Genomic DNA, 27,019 nt, shown 5'->3' with positions numbered 1-27,019 from the left:
AAACCTCCCCAGAGTTTTTAAGGCAAGAAAATGCAATATTATAGCAAATAAGGCAAGGGAATCACCTTTTCCATTTCAGGTGAGCGTGGAAGTTCTGGAAATTAAAATAAAATCTACTTCCTTTAAAGCTAAATCAGATTTTTCAGCCAAGCCCTCAGTGCCGTAGCTCTGAGAAGCCGCAATGTGTACAGAGGCTCCTCCTGTGTCCATTGGGAAATTAATAGCACTCATTCCTGCAGGATCCAAAATGACACGAAATTATCAACTGATGAATATTGCACTGTCCTTTATTAAAAATTTCAGACGTTTTGCCCTTTTTTTCCAGCTGCTTTTATTTGCAGCCTTCCCCAGGCTGTGGGTATTGGTACTCTGTGCTCCTGAGGGAACAGATCCTGTTCCAATGCATCCAAAATGGAACCAAATCCAAAGCGCTGGAAGTTCCTGGAGTCACAGGGAAAAAAATCCTACAAATGAGCTTATTTTTAACTCATCTTGCAGATCTTCTTGGTACCAAAATGTCCTTCTTGGTTATTTATTTTTGTTTTATTCCAGTAAAGCTCTTCTCCCTCCCTTTCCCTCCTGGAGCCAATTCTGTGGCTGCAGGATCAAGGAATTGATCTGCCTGAAGGTTTGGGGGTTTTGGGGTTTGTTTTTGCTGTGGTAATTTAGAAATTTCCATGATTTAATTTATTTAATAAATGTAGGAATTTGGGGTTTGTTCATTTTTGCTGTGTTAATTCAGGAATTTGCATGATTTAATAAATTAAGTAAATGTAGGAATTTGGTTTTTGTTCATTTTCACTGTGTTAATTTAGGAATTTCCATAATTTAATAAATTTAGGAATTTGTTTTTTGTTTGCTTTTGCTGTGCTAATTTAGAAATCTCCATGATTTAATAAATTTAGGAATTTGGCTTTTGTTTGTTTTTGCTGTGCTAATTTAGGAATTTAGCTAATTTAATAAATTTAATGAATTTGTTTTTGGTTTGGTTTTGCTGTGTTAATTTAGGAATTTACATAATGCAATAAATTTAGGAATTTGGTTTTGCTTTGTTTTTGCTGTGTTAATTTAGGAATTTCCACAATTGAATAAATTTATGAGTTTGTTTTCTGTTTGTTTTTGCTGTGTTAATTTAGGAATTTCCACAATTGACTAAATTGAGGAATTTGTTTTCTGTTTGTTTTTGCTGTGTTAATTTAGGAATGAGAGCAAGCTCCTGGATCAGCTGGAAGGCTCCAGCCTCGGCCATTCAGGGGTCAAAAATCTTCTCTGAGACACCACAGCTCATTTGGGGTCACCCCAAAAGCCCTGGGAGTGGATTTTGAAGTTGTTTTCCCCATCTCATTGTCCCGATTTTCCTGCTCTTTGTGCCATCCTGGGGAAGAGCAAGGGGAGGTCCCGGTGCCCTCCCAGTTCCTTGCTGCTGGAGTTTGGGAGGCACAAAGGTCACCCATGAGCACCCCTCGCTTGGGATTTACCTGGAATGGGACATCAGAGCCCAAATCCATCCTCAGATGGGCCAGGAAACTCCATCTGAGGCCAAATCCATCCTCAGATGGGCCAGGAAACTCCATCTGAGCCCAAATCCATCCTCAGATGGGCCAGGAAATTCCATCTGAGCCCAAATCCATGCTCAGATGGGCCAGGAAACTCCATCTGAGCCCAAATCCATCCTCAGATGGGCCAGGAAACTCCATCTGAGCCCAAATCCATCCTCAGATGGGCCAGGAAATTCCATCAGAGCCCAAAACCTTCAGAGGAGTCAGGAAACTCCATCTGAGGCCAAAAAGCATCAGGAAACTCCATCTGAGCCCAAAACCATCCTCAGAAGAGTCAGGAAATTCCATCTGAGCCCAAAACCATCCTCGGGAGAGTTGGAAACTCCATCTGAGCCCAAAACCTTCAGAGGAGTCAGGAAACTCCGTCTGAGCCCAAAAAGCATCCTCAGGAGAGCCAGGAAACTCCATCTGAGGCCAAATCCATCCTCAAAGGGGTCAGAAAATTCCATCTGAGCCCAAAAAGCATCAGGAAACTCCATTTGAGCCAAAATCCATCCTCAGGAGAGTTGGAAACTCCGTCTGAGCCCAAAACCTTCAGAGGAGTCAGGAAACTCCATCTGAGCCCAAAAAGCATCAGGAAACTCCATATGAGCCAAAAAACATCCTCAGGAGAGTTGGAAACTCCATCTGAGGCCAAATCCATCCTCAGAAGGGTCAGGAAAACTTCATCTGAGCCCAAAACCTTCAGAGGAATCAGGAAACTCCATCTGAGCCCAAAACCATCCTCAGGAGAGCCAGGAAACTCCATAGCCCAAAAAAGGGTCAGGAAAACATCCAGAGCCCAAAACCATTCCTCAAAGGAGTCAGGAAACTCCATCTGAACCCAAAATCATCCACAGAGGAGTCAGCAAACTCCATCCAGAGCCCAAATCCATCCTCAGGAGAGTTGGAAACTCCATCCAGAGGCCAAAACCTTCAGAGGAGTCAGGAAACTCCATCAAGAACCCAAAACCATCCTCAGATGGGCCAGGAAACTCCATCTGAGCCCAAAATAGTCAGGAGACCATGCAGAGCCCGAAACCATCAGAGGAGTCAGGAAACTCCATCCAGAGCCCCAAAAGAGGGTCAGGAAAACATCCAGAGCCCAAAACCGTCCTCAGGGGAGTTGGAAACTCCATCTGAGCCCAAATCCATCCTCAGATGGGTAAGGAAACTGCATTTGAGCCCAAAAGAGAGTCAGGAAACTGCATCTGAGCCCAGAATAGTCAGGAGACCATCCAGAGCCCAAAACCATCCTCAGGAGAGCTGGAAGCTCCACCTGAGCCCAAAATAGAGTCAGGAAAACACCCAGAGCCCAAAACCACCAAAGGAATCAGGAAACTCCACCTGAGCCCCAAAAAAAACAAACAGGAGAGTTGGAAACCCCACCTGAGCCCCAAACCATCCTCAGGAGAGTTGGGAACCCCACCTGAGCCCCAAACCATCCTCAGGAGAGTTGGGAACTCCACCTGAGCCCCAAACCATCCTCAGGAGAGTTGGAAACTCCATCCAGAGGCCAAAACCATCCTCAGGAGAGTTGGGAACCCCACCTGAGCCCCAAACCATCCTCAGGAGGAACCAGCCTGGGAGAGCCACTGCAGAGCAGCTGGTGGAGGTTCCAGGCTGCATCATTTACAGATTTCCATTAATCAATTACCAATGAATTGGAAATCAATCAATTACCAATAAATAGGAATATCCTGCTGATGAGAGCACTTTACCTGTCTGGCTCCAGAAGCCTTCAAAGTTCTCCAGAACGTTAGGAGGCTCCATGCCCAGGTAGACCTTGACAACCAGACTCAGATCTGTGAGTGCCTCCTCCAGGTCATCTGCAGAGAGGGAAAAGCATTTCATGGCAGAGGGAAAAGAAATGGAATAAAAACCAACTTTTCATCAGTGCAAAGACACAAATCACACGGGTTTGACACAGAAATATGTTCTTAGCTTAGCCAGAAAATACAGAAATATGTTTGTGACAGAAACACATTTTTAATGTCTCCTGGGGAGAAAAACCTTCGTCTTCATAAAGGTTTGAAATTGAAAAAACCACATTGAAAAAAAAGCTGAAATTCAGGCTCTGCACTCTCCTAAATGTTTTCCTGTTGGTTCATTTCTTTAGGCCATATTTAAATTGCGAGCTCTGTGTGCCACATTTACAAATTTGCAATATTTACACCCTGGTGCTGTGGTTTAAGGTGGTGAACACCAAAACTCTACGAAAGGAATGAATTACAGAGGGAATTTTTCCAGCAAGGATTCTCCCACCTGCTGGGAATTGGAGATTTCTGTGAGCCCCAGGAGAACCCTGCACTGCCCTGAGGCCTGGAGAAGCTTCCAGAATGGAATGATGGAACTGGGATTGTGGGTGTGCAGTTTGGACAGGAGTGTGTGAGATCACAGGGGGGAAACTCAGAGTTTGAGGGTTTAGAATACAGTAATGGATATAAAGCAAGATGCAGGTTTTGGGGCAGTGCTGGTCCTTCTTCTTCACCTTCTCCTCCATGGGTTTGGGTGGTTTTGTGCCATTGGATTAAAAAGTCCCCATTGCAGGGCATGGGTGGTTGGTTATTGGGTTAAAAGATAACTTATAATAATTATTATAATTATTTACTATAATTATCATCATAATTTGTTATAATTGGGTGAAAATAATTGAGGTGTCACATTTCTTAATTGGACAGTTTAAAAAGCCTTGTAGAAAGAGAGATGGCCTCCACTTTTTGTTGTTGGAGTGCTGTGGAACACAGGATTTGTGAGACTGTGACATAAATAAGGAAGAATAAACATCTGAGTCCCAATACAGTATTACATATAACACAAGATGGAGGTTTTTGGGTTTTGGGCTGCTCCTTCTTCTTTTCCTTCTTCTCCATGGGTTTGGGTGGTTTTGTGTCATTGGATTAAAAAGTCCACATTTCAGGGCAGGGGTGGTTGGTTATTGGGTTAAAAGTAAAAATTATTTAGGTTTAATTTCTTAATTGGACAGTTTAAAAGGTCTTGTGGAGAGAGAGAGAGAGAGAGATGAGGCTCCATTTTGGGGCTCCATTTTGAGTTTGTTATTGAAGTGCTGCAGACCTCAGGGTTTGTGAGGCTGAAATACAGATAAGTACTAATAAACACCTGAGTGCAAACAAGAAATATCATCTTGTTGTTAATCCCAACCTCAGCAAAAAGAAGATAAACTCAGTTCCTGATTATCCCAGAGGCAATCAGCATTAACTGACCCGTGTTGATGACCGCGTCGAAGTAGCCAGGGCAGTCCTGGCTGATCTGGAGGTACATGTCCACCCTGCTCACCCTGGGCACAGGTGTTGGTTATTGGGTTAAAAGATAATTTATAATAACTATTATAATAATTTATTATAATTTATTAAAATAATTTATTATAATTGGGTGGAAATTATTGTCATTTCTTAATTGGACAGTTTAAAAGGCCTTGTAGAGAGAGAGAGAGATGGGGCTCCATTTTGAGTTTGTTATTGAAGTGCTGCAGAACTCAGGGTTTGTGAGGCTGAAATATAGATGAGTACTAATAAACATCTGAGTCCAACAAGAACATTTCATGCATTTAATCCCAACCCTGGCAAACACAAGATCAACTCAACAACTCGTCCCTCAATTCCTGATTATCCCAGAGGCAATCAGCATTGACTGACCCGTGTTGATGACCGCGTCGAAGTAGCCAGGGCAGTCCTGGCTGATCTGGAGGTACATGTCCACCCTGCTGGTTATTGGGTTAAAAGATAATTTATAATAACTATTATAATAATGTATTATAATGTATTATAATAATTTATTATAATTGGGTGAAAATAATTGAGGTTTTGGACAGTTTAAAAGGCCTTGTAGAGGGAGAGAGATGGGGCTCCATTTTGGGGCTCCATTTTGAGTTTGTTATTGAAGTGCTGCAGAACTCAGGGTTTGTGAGGCTGAAATACAGATGAGTACTAATAAACACCTGAGTCCAACAAGAACATTTCATGCATTTAATCCCAACCCTGGCAAACAGAAGATCAACTCAACAACTCGTCCCTCAGTTCCTGATTATCCCAGAGGCAATCAGCATTGACTGACCCGTGTTGATGACCACGTCGAAGTAGCCCGGGTAGTCCTGGCTGATCTGGAGGTACATGTCCACCCTGCTCACTGCCTCCTCCATCTCTGGCCTGCTGAACAGCCCTGTCCTCCTCAGGTGCTCCCCATATTTCTCTTTGTCCTTTGGCACCAGCAGGATGCACCTGGGTCTGAAGTGAGTGCGCTTCAAGCTACGGACGCCCTGCAAAACAAAGCAGAGGGGGAAAAAAAAAGAAAAGTGGGGCTTTTCTGGAAACTGTTTGGTGGAATTTGGTGCTGAGGTTTTTTTTTCTCCTGAAAATAAAGCACAGAAAACAGAGGTTTTTTTCTTCAAAATGAGTGTTGGTCCAATTTGAAGCTGAGTTTTTTGTCCTTGAAAATAAAGCAGAAAAAACCAGCGTTTTCTTTTTCCTTGAAACTGAGTGTTTGTGAAATTTGGAGCTGAGTTTTTTTTTTTCTCCTTGAAAATAAAGCAGAGAAAACAGTGATTTTATTATTGAAATTGAGTGTTTGTGAAATTTGGAGCTGAGTTTTTTCTCCCTGAAAACAAAGGAAAGAAAAAAAGCGTTTCATTTCCTTGGAACTGTTTGTGGAATTTGGTGCTGAGGTTTTTTTTTCTCCTGAAAATAAAGCAGAGAAAACAGTGGTTTTTTTCTTCAAAATGAGTGTTGGTCCAATTTGAAGCTGAGTTTTTTGTCCTTGAAAATAAAGCTGAGTTTTTTGTCCTTGAAAATAAACCAGCGGGTTTTTTTCCTTGAAACTGAGTATTTGTGAAACAAGGAGCTCAGGTTTTTTCTCCTTGAAAATAAAGCACAGAAAACAGTGATTTTTTCCTTGAAACTCAGTGTTTTTCCAATTTGAAGCTGATTTTTTCTCCTTGGAAATCAAACAGAAAAAAACATTGGGGGTCTATTCTTGAAATTGAGTGTTTGTTGAAGTGGTAGCTGAATTTTTTCTCCTTGAAAATAAAGCATAGAGAAACAGTGTTGTTTCCTTGAAACTGAGTGTTTGTGAAATTTGGAGCTGAGTTTTTTCTCCTTGAAAATAAAGCAGAGAAAACAGTGTTTTTATTATTGAAATTGAGTGTTTGTCCAGTTTGGAGCTGAGGTTTTTCTCCTTGAGAAAAGAGCAGAGAAAAAAAAGCATTTTTTTCCTTGAAACTGGTGGAATTTGGTGCTGAGTTTTTTTTTCCTCTTGAAAATGAAGCAGAGAAAACAGTGGTTTTTCTTCAAAATGAGTGTTGGTCCAATTTGAAGCTGAGTTTTTTGTCCTTGAAAATAAAGCAGAAAAATCCAGCGTTTTCTTTTTCCTTGAAAATGCAGGTTTGTGAAATTTGGAGCTGAGTTTTTTCTCCTTGCAAATAAAGCAGAGAAAACAGTGGTTTTCTTTTTTTTTTCCCTTGAAACTGAGCATTTGTTGAATTTGGAGCTGAGTTTTTTCCTCTTGAAAATAAAGCAGAAAAAAACCCAGCGCTTTTTTCCTTGAAAATGAGTGTTTGTGAAATTTGAAGCTCAGCATTTTCTCTTGAAAATAAAGCAGAGTAAGAAGTGGTTTTTTTTCCTTGAAACTGAGCATTTGTTCAATTTGGAGCTGAACTTTATCTCCTCAAAAATACAGCCGAGAAACACAGGGGTTTATGATTGAAATTGAGTGTGGAATTTAGAGATGAGTTTTTTTCTCTTGAAAATAAAGCACAGAAAAAGTGGGGTTTTTCTTGAAACTTTTGAAATTCGGAGCAGAGGTTTTTTTTCTCCTTGCAAATAAAGCAGAGAAAAGTGTTTTGGTTTTTTTTTTTCTTGAAACTGAGTCTTTGTGTAATTTGAAGCTCAGTTTTATCTCTTGAAAATAAAGCAGAGAAAACAGTGTTTTTTTTTTCCTTGAAACTGAGCATTTGTTGAATTTGGAGCTGAGTTTTTTCCTCTTGAAAATAAAGCAGAAAAAAAAACCAACACTTTTTTCCTTGAAAATGAGTGTTTGTGAAATTTGAAGCTCAGCATTTTCTCTTGAAAATAAAGCAGAGTAAGAAGTGTTTTTTTTTCCTTGAAACTGAGCATTTGTTGAATTTGGAGCTGAACTTTATCTCCTCAAAAATACAGCCGAGAAACACAGGGGTTTATGATTGAAATTGAGTGTTAAATTTGGAGCTCAATTTTTTCTCCTTGAAAAACAAGCAGAGAAAAAAAGCAGTTTTTTTTCCTTGAAACTGTTTTGTGGAATTCAGTGCTGAGTTTTTTTTTCTCTTGAAAATAAAGCACAGAAAAAGTGGGTTTTTTCTTGAAACTTTTGAAATTTGGAGCTGAGGTTTTTTTTCTCCTTGCAAATAAAGCAGAGAAAGCAGTGGTATTTTTCCTTGAAACTGAGCATTTGTTCAATTTGGAGCTGAGTTTTTTTCTCTTGAAAATAAAGCAGAAAAAAAACCAGCGCTTTTTTCCTTGAAAATGAGTGTTTGTGAAATTTGAAGCTCAGTTGTTTTCTCCTCAAAAACACAGCAGAGAAACACAGGGGTTTATCTTGAACCTGAGCGTTCCTTTCCAGGAAGGAATTTTTTCCCCAATCTCCAACCCGAGGCCGTTCCCGTTGTCCCGCCCTGCGTCCCAAGATGGAATTTGCCCCACCAGGGGATCTCACCTCGATTTCCATGTGGACACAGGTAGCCTGCCCCTCCCTGGCTATGGACTCCAAGGTGCTTCTGGCCAGCCCATACCTGTGGCCGCTGTATTTGTAGGTGGCCAGAAATCTCCCCTGAAATTCAGAACAAGGGAAACGTTCCAAAGGGAATAAGTTCCTCCAATGAACGCATCGCGTCGGGTTGCCCGGATTTCTTGCCCTACAAAGTTTCTTCGTGTTTAAATCAGTGTTAATGAGGGCAACGAGAGCCCAAAATCCACATTAGTGAGCCCAAAACCAGCCTTAATGAGAGAGCCCAAAATCAGTGCTAATGAGCTCAAAATCAGTGTTAATGAGGGCAATGAGAGCCCAAAATCAGCGCTAATGAGCCCAAAATCAACATTAGTGAGCCCAAAACCAGCCTTAATGAGAGAGCCCAAAATCAGTGCTAATGAGCTCAAAATCAGTGTTAATGAGGGCAATGAGAGCCCAAGATCAGCATTAGTGAGCCCAAAATCAGCGTTAATGAGAGAATCCAAAATCAAAATCAGCTTTAATGAGCCCAAAATCAACATCAGTGAGCCTAAAACCAGTGTTAATGAGAGAGCCCAAAATCAAAATCAGCGTTAATGAGAGAGCCTAAAATCAACATTAGTGAGCCCAAAATCAGCGTTAATGAGAGAGCCTAAAATCAACATTAGTGAGCCCAAAATCAGCGTTAATGAGAGAGCCTAAAATCAACATTAGTGAGCCCAAAATCAGCGTTAATGAGAGAGCCCAAAATCAGTGCTAATGAGCTCAAAATCAGCGTTAATGAGGGAGACCAAAATCAAAATCAGCGTTAATGAGGGAGCCCAAAATCAACATTAGTGAGCCCAAAACCAGCGTTAATGAGAGAGCCCAAAATCAGTGCTAATGAGCTCAAAATCAGTGTTAATGAGGACACTGAGAGCCCAAGATCAGCATTAATGAGGCCAAAATCAACATTAATGAGAGAGCCCAAAATCAAAATCAGCATTATTGAGAGCCCAAAATCAGCACTAATTAAAGAGCCTAAAATCAGCGCTAATGAAGGCAATGAGAGCTTAATGAGAGAGCCCAAAATCAGCGTTAATGAGCCCAAAATCAACGTTAATGAGGGCACTGAGAGCCCAAGATCAGCATTAATGAAGCCAAAATCAGCATTAATGAGAGAGCCCAAAATCAAAATCAGCATTATTGAGAGCCCAAAATCAGCACTAATTAAAGAGCCTAAAATCAGCGCTCATGAGGGCAATGAGAGGTTAATGAGAGAGCCCAAAATCAACGTTAATGAGCCCAAAATCAACATTAATGAGAGCACTGAGAGCCCAAGATCAGCATTAATGAAGCCAAAATCAGCATTAATGAGAGAGCCCAAAATCAAAATCAGCATTATTGAAAGCCCAAAATCAGCACTAATTAAAGAGCCTAAAATCAGCGCTCATGAGGGCAATGAGATGTTAATGAGAGAGCCCAAAATCAGCGTTAATGAGAGCCCACAATCAGCGTTAATGAGGGCAATGAGAGTTCAAAATGAGAGTTAATGTGAGCCCAAAATCAGCGTTAATGAAGCATAAAATTAAATATTAAAATAAAATTAAAATTCTATATTATATAAATATATATTACATTAAAATATCTATATTACATTCAAATTAAACTCTTTGATGATTGTTCTCATGAAGGGCCAGCTCAGTTGTTCCAGGCTTCCCCCTTTGGTATCAATACAAATATTGGGGCTCTGTGGTGGCTTTTCAAGGCAAAGTTTTGTTGTAAAAAGCATCAAAAACAGCAGCTGGAGGCAGAAATCCTTCAGAGAAGCCTCATTCCTTTAGGGGGGATTTGCTAAACTTCCAAGGAATTCCCTGCAGGGTTGCTGGAAAATGTTGAAAAAATAAAAACCAATAAACCCCACACTATATTTGTGCCTGAAAATCAGTTTATTTCTACATTATGCTATTATTTAAATATTCCCCAGTGGCCATTTTGCCCATCTAGTGATTTCTATAAATTCATTTGCAGGGGAAAAGACAGCAAAAACCATAAGAAATTTGTGGTTTGACTTAAAAACACAACTGAGAGTGAATAAACATTCACACCCAGGCACAAACCTGGTGTGATAATAAAAATAAAATATTTTAAAAATATATAAAATATATATTAAATAAATATAAATATATAAATAATATATATTAAGCAAATATAAAATATATAAATATATATAAAAATATATATAAATACATGAATATATAATATATAATAAACATATTAATATATAATAATATATAACTATAATATATAGTTATATAGTTATTATATATAAGTTATATATATAGTTATATATATTATATATTTATATATAGTTATATATATAGTCATATAGTAATTATATATAATAATAATATATAACTTAAAAACACAACTGAGAATGAATAAACATTCACACCCAGGCACAAACCTGGTGTGATAATAAAAATAAAATATTTTTAAAATATATAAAATATATATTAAATAAATATAAATATATAAATAATATATATTAAATAAATATAAATATATAAATAATATATAATAAACATATTAATATATAATATATTACATATTAATATGTAATACATTATATATTAATATATAATATATTAATATTATATATTAATATATGAAATAAATAATATATAATAATACATATAACATTAATATATTAAAATAATATATGAAATAAATAATGTATATTTAAATATATAAATATATAAAATATAAATAGATAAATATATATTAAATATATAAAAATATATAAAAATATAAAAATAAATGAGGCTTGGACAGAGAAGTCGAGTTCACTGTGGGAGCAGGAAAAAAGCTACAAGGACAGGGGTCAGGCACTTACTGATTTCACCATTTTGTCAAATTCTTCTTCAGAAATGAAATGATAATCCAATCTGTTTTCTTCCCCAAAATAAGCTTTCCTGGTGGTGTGGCAGGGCCTGGGATATTTATGGGATAATAAAGAAAAACTTGGTTTCAATCCCTGCAGCAGCTCTGGAATAGCAGTGGGGAGGAGGGAGGGGGGAAAGCAGGGAAAGCAGAAATAATTTCATTTTTAAGCAGCAAAGAAATACGAGAAATAGAAAGAGAGGTGCAAATCACGCCCCTAAACGCTGGGTGTTTGAAAGACTGACCCATAAATACACCAAAAAAAGTTAAATTTAAGGTGGAGTTTTGGTGATAAATCCCAGCCCAGCCCGGCCTGAGCTGGAGCTGTCACAGCAGCCGGGGACTCAGAAATGATGAACTCAATTTTTCCCCCAATTCTGTCAGGCTTGGGGATGATATAAAGTCAAATCCTCAATGTGGAAAAGGAGCTGGGCTGAGCTGGGAGGTTAAGAAAGAGCTCCAAAGTCCAATTTTTAAACAGATGGTCATGGGGAGGGGGGGAAACAATCCTGAAAGTGGGGAGAAAAGTGGGAGAAAAGGGAGGGAAAGTAAAAATTCAGCTACATCAGCTTCACACCAGGATAAAACACTAAAAACTCATCAAAATCCCCCCAAAAAAACCCCAAAACCCAGATAATTAATGCAGGAAACAATTAGAGACTGAAGTATTCAGTGGGTCTGGTTCTGGTTAAAAATCAGATTTTTTTTCTGCTTTGCCTTTAGACTGGGAAAAAAAAGGGATGGAAGGGAATTCTCTGTTATTCCATGAGGATAAACCTCAGCCACCGAGGTGAAACACTAAAAACCCACCAAAATCCCTAAAAAAGCCCCCCCAAAATCCCCCAGTTAATTAGTGCAGGTAACAAATTGAGAATGGAATATTCAATGGGTCTGAACCTGTTTGAAAATCAGATTTTTCTCCTAATTTCTGCTTTGCCATTAAAGTGGGAAACAAGGCAGGGAAAAGAATTCCTTGTCATCCCATAAAGACACACCTCAGTCACCAGGCCTAAACACACTAAAAAATCCTAAAAAATCCCTAAATAAAAAACCCCCAAAATCCCCCCAAAACCCCAGTTAATTAATGCAGGTAACAATTTGAGAATGGAATATTCAGTGGGTCTGGGTCTGTTTGAAAATCAGATTTTTCTCCTTGTTTCTGCTTTGGCATTAAAGTGGGAAAAAAGGCAGGGAAAGGAATTCCCTGCCATCCCATGAGGACACACCTCAGCCACCATGGTGAAACACTAAAAACTCACTAAAACAACCCCCAAATACCTAAAAAAAACCCCCAAAAAATCTCCCACAAAAACCTCAGTTATTAATGCAGGGAACAATTCAAGGCTGAAGTATTGAGTGGGTCTGGTTCTGTTTGAAAATCAGATTTTTCTCCTAATTTCTGCTTTGCCAATAAAGAGGAGAAAAAGGCTGGGAAAGGAATTCCCTGTCATCCCATAAGGACAAACCTCAGCCACCATGGTGAAACACTAAAAACTCACTAAAAAAACCCCAAAATCCCTAAAAAAACCCCCAAAAATCCCCCAGTTAATTAGTGCAGGTAACAATTTGAGAATGGAATATTCAATGGGTCTGAACCTGTTTGAAAATCAGATTTTTCTCCTCGTTTCTGCTTTGCCATTAAAGTGGGATAAAAGGAAATTCTTTCTTTTTTTAGTTGTGTTTTTAAATTTTTTTTTCTTTTTTGGAGGCTTTTTTGGTTCATTTTGGGGGTTTTGTTTGTTTGGTTTTGGGGTTTTTTTGTTTGGGTTTTTTGAGGGGCTTGGGTTTTAAGGTTTCTTTTGTTTTGGTTTGTGATTTTTTTTATTTCTGGTTGTGGGGTTTTTTGCATTTTTGGTTGGTTTTTTTTTTTTGGTTTTTTGTTTTGGTCTGTGGGGTTTTTTTTGCTTTTGTTTTTTTATTATGTTTCTTTATTTGGTTGTGGTTTTTTCCTGTTTTGGTGTCTGGGTTTGATGTTTGTTTTCTGGTTTGGTTTGCTTATGTTTATTTTCTCTTTTGCTTTGTGGTTCTCATTTGTTTTATTTTAGTTTGTGAGGTTCATTTCTTTGTTTGTTTTAATTTTAGTTCACAAAGTTCATTTGTTTGTTTGGTTTTAGTTTCTTCGTTTTCTGTTTTGGTTTGTGTTTTCCTTTGTTTGGGTTGGTTTATTGTCTGGTTTGGTTTGTGGTTTTCATTTGTTTTATTTTAGTTTGTGAGGTTCATTTCTTTGTTTGTTTTAATTTTAGTTCACAAAGTTCATTTGTTTGTTTGGTTTTAGTTTCTTCGTTTTCTGTTTTGGTTTGTGTTTTCCTTTGTTTGGGTTGGTTTATTGTCTGGTTTGGTTTGTGGTTTTCATTTGTTTTATTTTAATTTGTGAGGTTCATTTCTTTGTTTGTTTTATTTTAGTTTGCATTTGTTTGTTTATTTTAATTTGTGAGGTTCATTTGTTTGTTTGTTTTATTTTAATTTGTGAGGCTCATTTGTTTGTTTTATTTTAATTTGTGAGGTTCATTTCTTTGTTTGTTTAATTTTAGTTCACGAAGTTCATTTGTTTGTTTGGTTTTAGTTTCTTTGTTTTCTGTTTAGGTTTGTGTTTTCCTTTGTTTGGGTTGGTTTATTGTCTGGTTTGGTTTATGATTTTCATTTGTTTGTTTTATTTTAATTTGTGAAGTTCATTTGTTTGTTTGGTTTTAGTTTCTTTGTTTTCTCTTTTGGTTTGTGTTTTCCTTTGTTTGGGTTGGTTTATTGTCTGGTTTGGTTTATGATTTTCATTTGTTTGGTTTGTTTTAGTTTGTGGTTCAATTTATTTGGTTTTGTTTCTTTTATATTTTGATTTGTGATTTTCACTCGTTCGTTCCATTTTCTGTTTGTTTGTTGTTCACCTTCCAAATTTGATAATTTAAATAACTTTCACTCATTAACTTCAGCCAACCAAGCCTTGACAAGACACAAAACCACAGCAAAATTCCTTCTTTTTACCTTTTTTCCAAAAAACCCCCACCAACCAAACCAGCAGCAATTCCAACCTCGATCCTTTGGTGGATTTTTATAAGCTCAGGGTGCAGAACTCACCCAAATCTGAAGAAAGTCTTGAATTGTCTGCAGAGTTTGAGAGAAAGTTGCCTCCTGCCCCCGGCCACGGGGCCCAGCAGCACCAGCATGGGGTAGGGATCATCAGAAGTGGCCAAGGTGCTGCAAGAGAGGAGTTAATTCACATTAATTCACATTAATTTGCCTCAAAAATCAAATTTCAGCGGCTTTTTCAGAAAGATTTGCAGAGGTTTTATCACCCCCTCAACTCAGCTCAGCTTGTTCACAAAATTTTGACAAAAATTGAGGGGCTCTAAATGGAAAAATAGCACCAAAAATCTGTGTTAAAGACTCTTTTTCTAAAGGAATAATGTTATTTTTTACTCTGATTTACAGCCTTTTCTAAAGGGATGGGATTTGCTGGGGTATTTTTTCCAGAGGTGGGAATATTTTAATGAGCAGGATAACAGGAATAAATCTGGAATAAATGGAATCCTACAGATTTTTCCACTTTCCTGCATGACCCCGTTGCCTTTCATGTCCAGTGAAGGTGTAAAAATTCTTCAATTAAATAAAAAAAAACCCCACTCAGATCATTAAAACTTCACTGAACAAAACAAACCCACAATAAAAGGGCTCAAAATGCTGCAAAAATAAGAAATTCTTCATTTTTCCATGCTGAGCTAAGGATTAAATCCTCCGGTTTTCCACTTCCAGGTGTAAGTGGAAGACTGAAGTAAAAATAGAATTTTAAATTAATTTTAATTTTTTTTTTAAATTTATTTTTAAATCTCAGGTAGATTTTAAGAACGGGTCGCTTGGAAATATGGCAGGAATAACTGAAATAATTCCAAATGCAGTGATTTTTAATTAATAAGTAGTTTTAACTGAATTTTAAGTGAAAGAAAACTGCCTCTGTGTCCATTTAATGGGATTTTAAACAGGAGACCTGAAAAGAGAATATAATTTAAGAAAAAAAAAATTAAAAAATTAATAAAATAAAAAAAAGAAAATAAAGAAAATAAATATAAAAAAAGAAAATAAATATAATATAAGAAAATAATATGAGAAAATATAAGAAAATAATATAAGAAAAAATATAAGAAAATAATAAAATAAAATTAATAAAATAAAAAAAGAAAATATAATATAAGAAAATAATATGAGAAAATATAAGAAAATAATATAAGAAAAAATATAAGAAAAATAAATATAAGAAAAAAAAGAAAAATATAAGAAAAAATAGGAAAAAATAAGAAAATTATATAAGAAAACAAGAAAATAATATAAGGAAAAAAGGAAATAAAAGAAAATATAAGAAAATATAAAAAAAGAAAATAAAAGAACATATTTTATAATGTATTTATAAAAGTGAAATATATTTATTTTACCACCCCTCTCACAAATAACTCATTCTTTCAGAAATAAGGTCACTTCCAGGGATGAGGAATTTTTTAGGAATCCTGTGACAGGGCCTCTCCAATCCTGAAAATAAAGATTTTTTTTTTCCTTCTCCCTACACAGGACCTGTTCCAGGCTTGGAAAATGCAGAATTCCTCTGGCCTCTTTCCTTCCACGAGGAAATGGTACACCCAATAAATCATCACTCCACAAGATCACGCTCAAAATTCAAATTTTCTTCAATAAATTCCCAATTCCCCCTGTCCTCAGATTTCTGGGATTTAGGATTCCATCAGGAGAACATTTCCATAACCCTGTCTTTATCACATTAAGAACTCCTTGGTTCTCAACAATGAAAGTTTGGGGGTTCTACAGCTTGGAAGAAGATTCTGGAAAAGTTTTGTGCTCATAATTCAAATTTCTTTCTCTTTGTGGGCACTGCTGTGAAAGATGAATAATTTTTAAGGCAAAATGGATTATTTTGATGATCTGATCCATCCTCTCCTCGTTCCACTTGGAATTCCCCAAGCTGGTTCTTGTTCCAGGCTTGGAAAATGCAGAATTGCTCTGGCCTCTTTCCTTCCACGAGGAAATGTTACAGCCAAAAATCATCACTCCACAAGATCACACTCAAAATTCAATTTTTCTTCAATAAATTCTGGGATTTAGGATTTCATCAGGAGAACATTTCCAGAATCCTGTCCTTCATTACAGCACCATTTCTTGGTTCCCAGCACTTAAAGTTAAGAGGTTTCTACACTTGGAAGAAGATTCTGGAAAGGTTTTGTGGTCGTTATTGAAATCTCTTTGTCTTTGTGGGCACTGCTGTGAAAGATGAATAAGTTTTAAGGCCAAAAGGGATTATTTTGATGATCTAAGTCATCATCCCACTTGGAATTCCGCAAGTTGGTTCTTGTTCCAGGCTCGGAAAATGCAGAATTCCTCTGGCAACTTTCCTTCCATGAGGAAATGTTACACCCAATAAATCATCACTCCACAAGATCACGCTCAAAATTCAATTTTTCTTCAATAAATTCCCAATTCCCCCTGTCCTCAGATTTCTGGGATTTAGGATTCCATCAGGAGAACATTTCCATAACCCTGTCCTTCATCACATCACCACTAAAAATTTGGGAGGTTTCTACAGCTTGGAAGCAGATTATTGAAAAGTTTTGTGCTCATAATTCAAATTTCTTTCTCTTTGTGGGCACTGCTGTGAAAGATGAATAAATTTTAAGGCAAAATGGATTATTTTGATGATCTGATCCATCCTCTCCTCGTTCCACTTGGAATTCCCCAAGCTGGTTCCTGTTCCAGGCTTGGAAAATGCAGAATTCCTCTGGCATCTTTCCTTCCATGAGGAAATGTTACACCCAGTAATGTCCCAGTGAATCATCCCTCCAAAAAATCACACTCAAAATTCAAATTTTCTTCAATAAATTCTGAATTCCCCCTGTCCTCAGATTCCTGGAATTCAGGATTTCATCAGGAGAACATTTCCATAATCCTGTCCTTCATTACATCACCGCTAAAAATCTGGGGTTCTACAGCTTGGAAGAAGATTCTGGAAAAGAAATTTGAATAACGAGCCCAAAACTCTTTCTCTTTGTGGGCACTGCTGTGAGAGATGAATAAATTTTAAGGCAAAGTGGATTATTTTGATGATCTGAACCATCCTCTCCTCATTCCACTTGGAATTCCCCAAGCTGGTTCCTGTTTCCAGCCCAACACCTGGGGTTCCATGAGATCCTATTTGAATTAAAAACCTTCCATTTCTGGAGAATTCTTGTTGAATACTTCCAATGATTAATTATTTTAATTGTCAAAAAGAATCATGCTCTGAATGGGTTCCTCCTCAAGAGTCAGGTACCAGAAATCCTCCTCTCCCGGCCCAACAGACTGGTTAAGTTAAATTAAATTAAATTAAATTAAATTAAATTAAATTAAATTTCTGCTCCTCGTGTAGCTGTTGTCACTCTGAGCCACATTTTCAAATGTCACCTGCATCTCTAGGAGGGGAAAACACCCATAATATTCACTGGTGTGTTACCACACAATTACAGAAAAAATCACAAATTGAGAGAGTGAAGAAAAGAACAGGAGATTCAATGTTTTGTGCCTGCAGGACAGGCAAGAATGAAAACTTTCTGCTTTGTTTTCAGGTTTGATTTGCAGTAATAAAGACATCACTGACCCAGAATTAATTATAACCTGATGGAGAAAGAGACATGCAAATGAAGTCCCCCAATCAGGTTCCAAAAAGCATTTTAGGGTGGAAAGGGCAATAATCATTAGCAAGATTTCATTAATGACTCTGGGGTGCTTTCCAGCTGAGCACGAGCCAACACTGGAGGCATCATTTGCAATTTTTGGGGCTGGGCTGATGTTTTTGTGTTTGTGTGCACGATTCCTTTGGCAGAAGGCAGAATTCCTTCCTTCCATCAATCCAAAATCCACTAAGCAAATATTTAAACACAGCCCTGCAAAAAAAAAATCTGTGCCTTTAGGTTTGTTTTTTTTAAGAAGAAAAATAAGCCAATTTTGTGGGTTTATTTTAAGAAATCTCCATCATTGCAATAATAAAGAAATCTTTGGGGTTTTGTTTTTAAAAGAATTCTCAGAGCTGTTGTCACAGCTGGGAAGGCTCCTGTTTGTGGTGGATAATCCCAGAAAACACAGTCACAATGAAAATTCAAATTTCTGAGTTATTAAATCCTGGATTTTTCCATCAGGTTATTCAGTAATTAATTAATTCAGCACCATAATGGGGTGTGGGGCACAAAGGTTGATCTCAGTGCCTGATGCAGCCAAAATAGTAATAATAATAATAGTAATAATAATAATAATCCATATATATTTATAGTGTCTTGCATCAGAAAAAGTAGAAGAATTTTCCAAGAATTCCTCAAATATCACAACAAAGCTGCCGAGCAGCAAAAATTCCATTTTTTCAGAGGACAAACGAGGCTGGGAGAAGTCATCTGGGAAGGATGAGACTGGAAAAAGAGCATCCACCTGCCTGTCCCTTCCATGCTTTTCATGGAATCATCTCCTCCTTCCAGCAAAACACGGAAATTTCCAATTATGAACACGAAACGTGCCCCAAAATCCCCAAATAAAATCATTTTATCCCAACAGGGATAAAAGCAGTGGGGAGAGAAGGTGCTGGTGAAATTTTCCAGCTCTCTGCTGCCTCCAGGGATTTTTCCTTTGGGCAAGGGGAGGAATTTTGCATCTCTCATTTGTGGTGCAAACGCCCATCTGCTCCAACAGATTGAGGAAAGGGAGTGGAGCCGTGGACAATCTGCCTCAGGCTTTTAGGGGTGAATGAAAAGCTTCATTTCATCTTCAATTCGAACCAAATCAGCTTTGCCTCATTTCCAGGCTGCTGACAGAATCCTGCAGGAGTTCTCCTCGGGAAAAACGTCCCTGTGAAGGTGACAAAATCCTGATTTACCCGAGTGCCACCGTGAGGAGCAGCTGGGAAAGGAACTCACCTGTTCAGGATGCCCTGGGGCTGCAGAGAGTGGTACAAAAGATGAGTCCTGTGGTCTTCAGCAGCCACGGTCTCTGGAGGAGGGGCCTCTTTATTCACAGCAGCCACCTGGTCCCAAAATTTAGGGAGGGGGGAAAGGAAAGGGAGGAGTGATGGAATTGTTTCCAGGTGGAAAATTCTTGGCTGACCATCAGGAATGAGGATGGGTTTGTGTGGCTGAGGGTCAGGATTTGTGCTGGGCTTGGCTGGGAGAAGAAATCTGGGGAATTAAAGGATGGATGGATGGATGGATGGATGGATGGATGGATGGATGGATGGATGATGGATGGATGATGGATGGATGGATGGATGATGGATGGATGATGGATGATGGATGGATGGATGGATGATGGATGGATGGATGGATGATGGATGGATGATGGATGATGGATGGATGGATGGATGATGGATGGATGGATGGATGGATGGATGGATGGATGATGGATGGATGGATGGATGATGGATGGATGGATGGATGATGGATGGATGGATGGATGGATGGATGATGGATGGATGGATGGATGATGGATGGATGATGGATGATGGATGGATGGATGGATGGATGGATGGATGGATGGATGGATGGATGATGGATGGATGGATGATGGATGGATGATGGATGGATGGATGGATGATGGATGGATGATGGATGGATGGATGGATGGATGGATGATGGATGGATGGATGGATGGATGGATGATTGATGGATGATGGATGGATGATGGATGGATGGATGGATGGATGATGGATGATGGATGGATGGATGATGGATGATGGATGGATGGATGATGGATGGATGGATGGATGGATGGATGATGGATGGAGGGATGGATGGATGGATGGATGGATGGATGGATGATGGATGGATGATGGATGATGGATGGATGGATGGATGGATGGATGATGGATGGATGGATGGATGGATGGATGATGGATGGATGATGGATGATGGATGGATGGATGGATGGATGGATGATGGATGATGGATGGATGATGGATGGATGGATGGATGGATGATGGATGGATGATGGATGGATGATGGATGGATGGATGATGGATGATGGATGGATGATGGATGATGGATGGATGATGGATGGATGGATGATGGATGGATGGAAGGATGGATGGATGGATGATGGATGGATGGATGGATGGATGATGGATGATGGATGGATGGATGGATGGATGGATGGATGGATGGAAGGCAGCCAGACACAGCTCACCATCGTTAATGTAGTCAACCTTTCCCTGAAGACAACCGGATACCACACAGGATGCCAAGGCAGGTTTTAATTATCCAATTAATTATTAATTAATTTGCATCCTGTCAGTGCTGGTGAAAGGGGCCAATCTCCAGCCCCTGGGGACTGACGCCACTCATTCCTTGCAGGATGGGCATTAACAAAGTGAGCAAACTCCTGGCAGGGCATTCCTGTCTTGGCTGGCAGGGAGAGCACTCAGGCTCCGGGGATTCCCTCCGGCCATCCTGCTGACCACTAACGAGTTCTGTATTTGGGGGGTTCTTAATGCCACACACTCAGAAATTAAGGTCAAGAATGACTGAGGCAATTCCAATGGGCCATGAGACATAAAAATTTCTGCAGTGAGACCAATCAGCCTTTGGAATCATCAAGAGGAGGTTGGAGCAAGCTGGGATGGTGGGAGGTGTCCCTGCCCATGGCGGGGGGGGGACTGGATGGGCTTTGAGGTCCCTTCCAACCCCAACCATCCTGGATTCCCTCCTGCATTCCGTGGGAATTTCCCCAGGGAAATAATTGGTGGGTTCACCAGTGCTGGTCACTTTTAGGATTTGGCTGGGCTGTTTTGTATTGCCTGGTGCTTTTCCCAAGCAAGGTTGGAGCAGCCAATCCGTGCCAGGATAATCCACTTCCAGCCTGGAATGCCATGGCTGGAATCATTCAGTACTCAGAACTCCTCATCCCCATATTCCAGGGGAAAGCAGGATGAGAGGAATAATTTAATTTTAGCTCTAATTTGGGCCTTTGCTCTGAATTAGTGGCTGGGATCCTGGTGCACAGCAGCTGGTCAAGGGTATCCTGAAGGAAGGATTATTATTATTAATAATATTATTATTATTGCAAGACTATTCCAAATTCAGTTTGCCAAGAGAAATCTTGAGGTCCCTTTGAGGTCTCCCTTCCAACCCAAACCATTCTGGATTCCATGGGAATTTCCCCAGGGAAATAATTGGTGGATTCACCAGTGCTGGTCACTTTTAGGATTTGGCTGGGCCATTTTGTATTGCCTGTGCTTTTCCCAAGCAAGGTTGGAGCAGCCAATCCATGCCAGGATAATCCACTTCCAGCCTGGAATGCCATGGCTGGAATCATTCAGCACTCAGAACTCCAGTTCTACATATTCAGGGGAAAAAAAATAATTAAATAAATAATTTTTTAAAAATTTAAAAATCAAAATTAAAACCTAATTAGTTTTAGCTCTGATTTGGTCCTTTGCTCTGAATTAGCGGCTGGGAGCACAGTGAGTGCACCCTGGTGCACACCAGCTGGTCAAGGGCACCCTGAAGGAAGGATTATTAATAATATTATTGATATTGCAAGACTGTTCCACAGTGAGACCCAAACTCACTGAGTGATGAGTCGGACAAGCAGGAATTCCAGTTCCAAACCACCCTCCTGACCTAACCCATGCTCCTGTACATCCATTCTGTGTCACAGAGACACAGAGCTGCTCCTCCAAATTCAGCCAAGAGAATTCTTGAGGCAAGAGGAGGCACCCTAAAATAACATGAGGAGAGGATTCTGTGGAGCAACTTTTATCACTCAGAAATTAAATTCTGGTCTGAAGCAGTCACTCAGGTTCACTTTTACAGTCCACAGAAAGGAAAAAATTTCATTGTTGTATTCAAAATGATATTGAGAGGAAAACAGGCTGGCACGTAAGACAAAGAATGAGATCAGCGTTTTGGGGAGTTGGGTAAATTACACTCTGGTATCATCATCTGTGTGCTCAGGATGGACAGAGCCTGGCACTAAACAAGAACCCCAACATTTATAAACTGGGAGTGATGGATTTCCTGCAGGGACCATTTTGGAAGGACAATTCCCTGAATTACAGCACTTCCAGCATGGCTTGGCCCGACTGAGAAGGCTCCTGGTTGTTGTGGATGGTCCCAGAAAACAGATTTACAATAAAAATACAAATCTCTGAGTTACTGTGTCCTGGATTTTCCATCAGGTTACTCAGTAATTAATTAATTCAGCACCAGACAGGGTGGGGGCACAAAGGTTGATCTCAGTGCTTGCTGCAGCCAATATAGTAATAATAAATAAATAAATAAATAAATAAATAAATAAATAAATAAACATTAATGTTAATTTACTTATTATATAATTAAATTAATAATAATAATAATAATAATAATAATAATCCAGTGCCTGCTGCACCCAATTTAGTAATAATAAATAAATAAATAATACAATAACATTAATGATAATGATAATGATAATGACAATGATAATAATAATAATAATAATAATAATAATAATAATAATAATCCAGATATATTTATAGTGCATTCCATCAGATCAAGTGGAAGAATTTTCCAAGAATTCCTCAAATATCATAAACCAGCTGCAATAATAATAATAATAATAATAATAATAATAATAATAATAATAATCCTCCACATATACTTATAGTGCATTCCATCAGATCAAGTGGAAGAATTTTCCAAGAATTCCTCAAATATCACAACAAAGCTGCAGAGCAGCAAAAAATTCCAATTTTCAGAGGAGAAACGATACTGGGAGAAGTCATCTGGGAATGGTGAGACTGGAAAAAGAGCATCCACCTGCCTGTCCCTTCCATGCTTTTCATGGAATCATCTCCTCCTTCCAGTAAAACACAGAAATTTCCCTTTATGAACACGAAATGTGCCCGAACAGCCCCTGCAGCAACCAAACCCCCGTTCAGGCACCACAGCAGGGGAAGGTTTCCAACCCCACAGAATTCCTGTCAGGCAGGATTTTGGGGGAGGAGGTTTGCTACAGCTGCAAGCCTGGATTTTGTATTATTTACTCAGAAATTCTGCAGGGTGAGATGATGTTTGCTTACCTTTTCTTCCACTGAGACCTTTTTGAGATCCAGATCCGTGACTTGGAGTAACATGAAAATCGCTGAGAGCCAATAACTGCCTTTTTCCTGAGGGGAAAAATTTCCATTTTGACAAAAAATACTTCATTTCATCCAGCCTGTATTGAATTCCAATCAGCTAAAATTAAGTCTTTGTCAATAAATTGCAAAATAAAAGGTTTTTTTTACCCTGAAGGGTGTCAAGGCACTGCCTAACCCGAGCCTTCACTGCTGCAGCAAGAGCTGAATTGTTCGAAAGTTGGTAACCACAACATTCAAAAGGCCAAGATAGGAATTTAAAAATGGAAAGGGATTTGATCAGACTTTGCTTAGGAGAAGGAAAAGCCTTTCAGATTATGGAAAATCAGGAATAGTCTATTTCAGTTATTTTTCCTGCTAATTTTATTGTGGGCCACGACAGATCAACCTCAAAAAAGCCAATAAAAACCAGGCAATTACAAGAAAAATTAAACTCTTAATATTTTTTCTTCTTTCTGGTATTGGGAATGAGTGTAAAATTCACACCAAATTCAGAAATCACAAGGGCTGGGATAGGATTGTCTTTGATCACTCAGGACAAATGACCTGCCCACCTCTAGAGACAGAAACTGAGGCTAAAAGGATTCAAACCAACAGCTTTAGGTTCTCATTTTTGGCTCTCTCTTACCTGTAGAGGGTTTTTTAGAAGGTTTAAATCCCTGAGGAGAGGCAGGTTCTCAATCCATTTAAGCTCACTCAGCTCAGCCACCTGAGCAGGGACAGAAACAGAGCATGAATCAGAATCCAGGAGAACTAGGCAGGGAAAATGAACCATTTTAATGCCTGCTCTTCAAACCTGGGCATTAAAAAGAGTCATTCTGAATCACAAAAGGGGTTTACACCTTAACTGCACTCAGCCAGGCACTTGCAGGCACAAAAGGAGGTGACTCGGCTGCTGGCTGGAGCAGCAGGATAATCCACACAGCAATTTCCAAATGCACCGGCATTTTCCCAGCTCTTTCAAATGTCAAACCCTGACACGTTTGGCTTTTTATGTGCTGATGTGCTTGAGCGAGGCAGTTCTGCAGTTAAATTCCTGCTCTGGCTGGGTAGTTTAAAAAAAAAAAATCCTTTTAAGAGTTTCTTTTCACTGGAGTTCAAGTTCATCCTAAACATCCAAGGACAAAAATCCTGGTCCTTTTTTAACCAAGGACTTTTTAACCAAAATCCTGGTCCTTTTTTAACCAAGGATTTTTAAACCAAAATCCTGGTCCTTTTTTTAACCAAGGATTTTTAAACCAAAATCCTGGTCCTTTTTTAACCAAGGACTTTTAAACCAAAATCCTGGTCCTTTTTTAACCAAGGATAACCAAGGACTTTTTTTAACCAGATGAACTTGGTTAAAGAAGTCCTTGGTTATGCTTGGTTTATAAAGGACCAGGATTTTTGTCCCTGGATGTGCCCAGAGGGATAAATCAGGGAGTCCAGAGGCTCCAGCCTATTTGGGGTCTCAGCTGTGCACAAAGGAAAGCTGGGCACTCATTAATGGGGTTAATCAAGGTTTGTGTGGCCCAAACCAGCCTGGTTTTCTGCTGAAAAATGGAATTAAAGAATCATTGTGGAAAGGGTTGGGTTGGAGGGACCTTCAAACCTCCAAACCCATCCAGTGCCACGGGCAGGGACATCTCCCACTGTGCCAGGGTCCAGCCTGGCCTGGGACACTTCCAGGGGTGCTCTGGGAATTCCAGCCCCAAATCCAACCTCAGTCTCTCCTCTTTTACTGCAGAACCATTCCCTTTTCTCCTGTCTGGTGTTTTTCCATGTAAAAATCCTCTCTCCACCTCTTTCATAGCCCCTTCTAAATCCTGAAAGGCCCAACTGAACCTAAAACCTCCAGATTCTCCCTAATTTATACTCAGTCTTTTTAAAGTGCCTAAAAACATAAACCTCAACCCCAGCCTGCTCTAAACTCACTTTGAGATGAGAATCACCCCACCCAGGACAGTTCTGGTGAAGTTAAATGTGATTTGAGTGGATTTCTTCAATAAATCCCAGAATTCCAGCCATCAACAGCTGGAAAATCACTGAGTGTTCACAAACTACACATTTGCAGCTGGACCTGTTGTGCCCATTTTGTAAAAAAAAAATCAAGAATTTAAGATCATTCTTAATGGTTGTGAGCTGAACTAACTCCCTGTGTTAATTATTTAAAGCTCCTCTTTAAATGATCCTTTAGAAGGCAACATTAAAAAATAAAAAGTTCAAAATAACATTTGAAAAACTCACTGAACAGTTTCAGTGACATCATTCAAAGAGGCAAGTTTTGATGAGGTAAAAATCAAGAGTTTTTCTGTGCTGGAAAGAACAGTGGAAAATAAATAAGGCTCTGGAAGTGCTGCTATTAATGTTAATAACAAGCACACCATTAGAGAGTTTCCTGTCTGCTGCAATTGAGGCACCTTTAAATGTCAGGCAGAAAAAAAGAATGCACAGTGACTCGAATTAAATCCACTTGCAAGGAGAGAAAAATGACAGAAAATGTAGAAAATGTTCCATTGCTGCTTTATATTTTTGTTTCCTTAGGTTATCTTTTTTTTCACACTTCTTTGACGTCAAAGTGATTCATGAATTGATTTTTATTTTTTTTTTTCCAGTTAAGGATGCTGGAAGATCAATATCGAAATTATTGTGGGTATTTGGCTTGGCATTCAAAATTCAAAAGAGTTGGACGGTGCCATTGTATTTCCAGCACAGAAAATTGCTCTGCATAACAAAATCCACTTTTTAAGAGGTTTTTTTTTGCGGTTCTGCTTTGCAGGGAGTTTCCAGCTGAGAGCTCAGAAGGATCTGTGGTCATAAAATTGGGCTGGGAGGTATTAACAACCTCCCCTGTGTGGTGTAAGTAAAGATCTTTTGGAATAATTGAGGTGGAAAAGCTGCAAACCCATCCCTGCCTGACCCAGTCCTCAGTGAGTGACAGCACCAAAGGGGCACCTGAGTGGAGAAAAAGCCACCTCAGATATTAAATAAGGGCTGAGAGGATGCCAGGAATCAACGTGGGAAACAGCAAAAAGAAAATAATTCAGCTTTTCTAATCATCCCTTGCAGTGCTGGAGGGTTTTTGGAGCCCTTCAAGGAATTTGCTGTTGAAAAATGAGAATATTCCGTGCTGTTGGAAGGAGCTGAGCGCAGGCTGGTACCTGGTTGTCCTCCAGGTTGATCGCCTCCAGCAGGTCGTGCCCCTCCAGGCCTTGCAGGCTGTTGATTTTATTGTGGGACAGATTGACACACTGCAGATTTTTCAAGCTCTTCAGCCCATCCACCTTCTCAATCTGGTTAAAGCTCTAGGGAAAAAAAATGAAAGCAGAGAAATTGCAAATAAACCTCTATGGAAAACAACATTCCTGAGGGGGAAAAGGTGTTATTTGTTGGATTTGAGGAGTTTTTGTCATGGAGAATCCTGTCAAAAATAGGACTTAATGCATTAGCCTCATGCACATCCTGATGTGTTACATTTCTGCAGATATACCTCTATGGAAAACAATATTCCTGAGGGGAGAAAAACCCAGTTATTTGTTGGATTTGAGGACTTTTTGTCATGGAGAATCGTGTAAAAATAGTCCTTTATGCATTAGCCTCATGCACATCCTAATCTGTTAATTTCTGCTGATAAACCTCTGTGGAAAACAAGAATCCTAAGGGAAAAAAAGAGTTATTTGTTGGATTTGTGGACTTTTTGTCATGGAGAATCCTGTAAAATATAGGCCTTAATGCATTAGCCTCATGCACA

At 39.0% G+C, this 27,019-nt stretch overlaps 1 protein-coding gene across 2 annotated transcripts in view; it reads right to left on the bottom strand.

The window, feature by feature from the left end:
• LRGUK (leucine rich repeats and guanylate kinase domain containing) overlaps positions 1 to 27,019 on the bottom strand; it is a 66,858-nt gene that overhangs the window by 25,598 nt on the left and 14,241 nt on the right. For both annotated transcript variants that reach the window (XM_077179283.1, XM_077179285.1), the window contains exons 7-15: positions 26,430 to 26,573; positions 23,918 to 23,998; positions 23,233 to 23,319; positions 19,100 to 19,206; positions 14,244 to 14,363; positions 11,128 to 11,224; positions 8,241 to 8,354; positions 5,613 to 5,814; positions 3,260 to 3,367 (exon numbers count right to left, since the gene is read on the bottom strand). In XM_077179283.1, the coding sequence (XP_077035398.1) occupies positions 3,260 to 3,367; positions 5,613 to 5,814; positions 8,241 to 8,354; positions 11,128 to 11,224; positions 14,244 to 14,363; positions 19,100 to 19,206; positions 23,233 to 23,319; positions 23,918 to 23,998; positions 26,430 to 26,573 (1,060 nt within the window). The remainder of the gene's footprint in view (positions 1 to 3,259; positions 3,368 to 5,612; positions 5,815 to 8,240; positions 8,355 to 11,127; positions 11,225 to 14,243; positions 14,364 to 19,099; positions 19,207 to 23,232; positions 23,320 to 23,917; positions 23,999 to 26,429; positions 26,574 to 27,019) is intronic.

The sequence above is a fragment of the Agelaius phoeniceus genome, chromosome 5, assembly GCF_051311805.1.
Source record: "Agelaius phoeniceus isolate bAgePho1 chromosome 5, bAgePho1.hap1, whole genome shotgun sequence".
Lineage (NCBI taxonomy): Eukaryota > Metazoa > Chordata > Aves > Passeriformes > Icteridae > Agelaius > Agelaius phoeniceus.
Note: the sequence above shows the minus strand (reverse complement) of the source record. Positions and strands in the feature narration are given on the sequence as shown.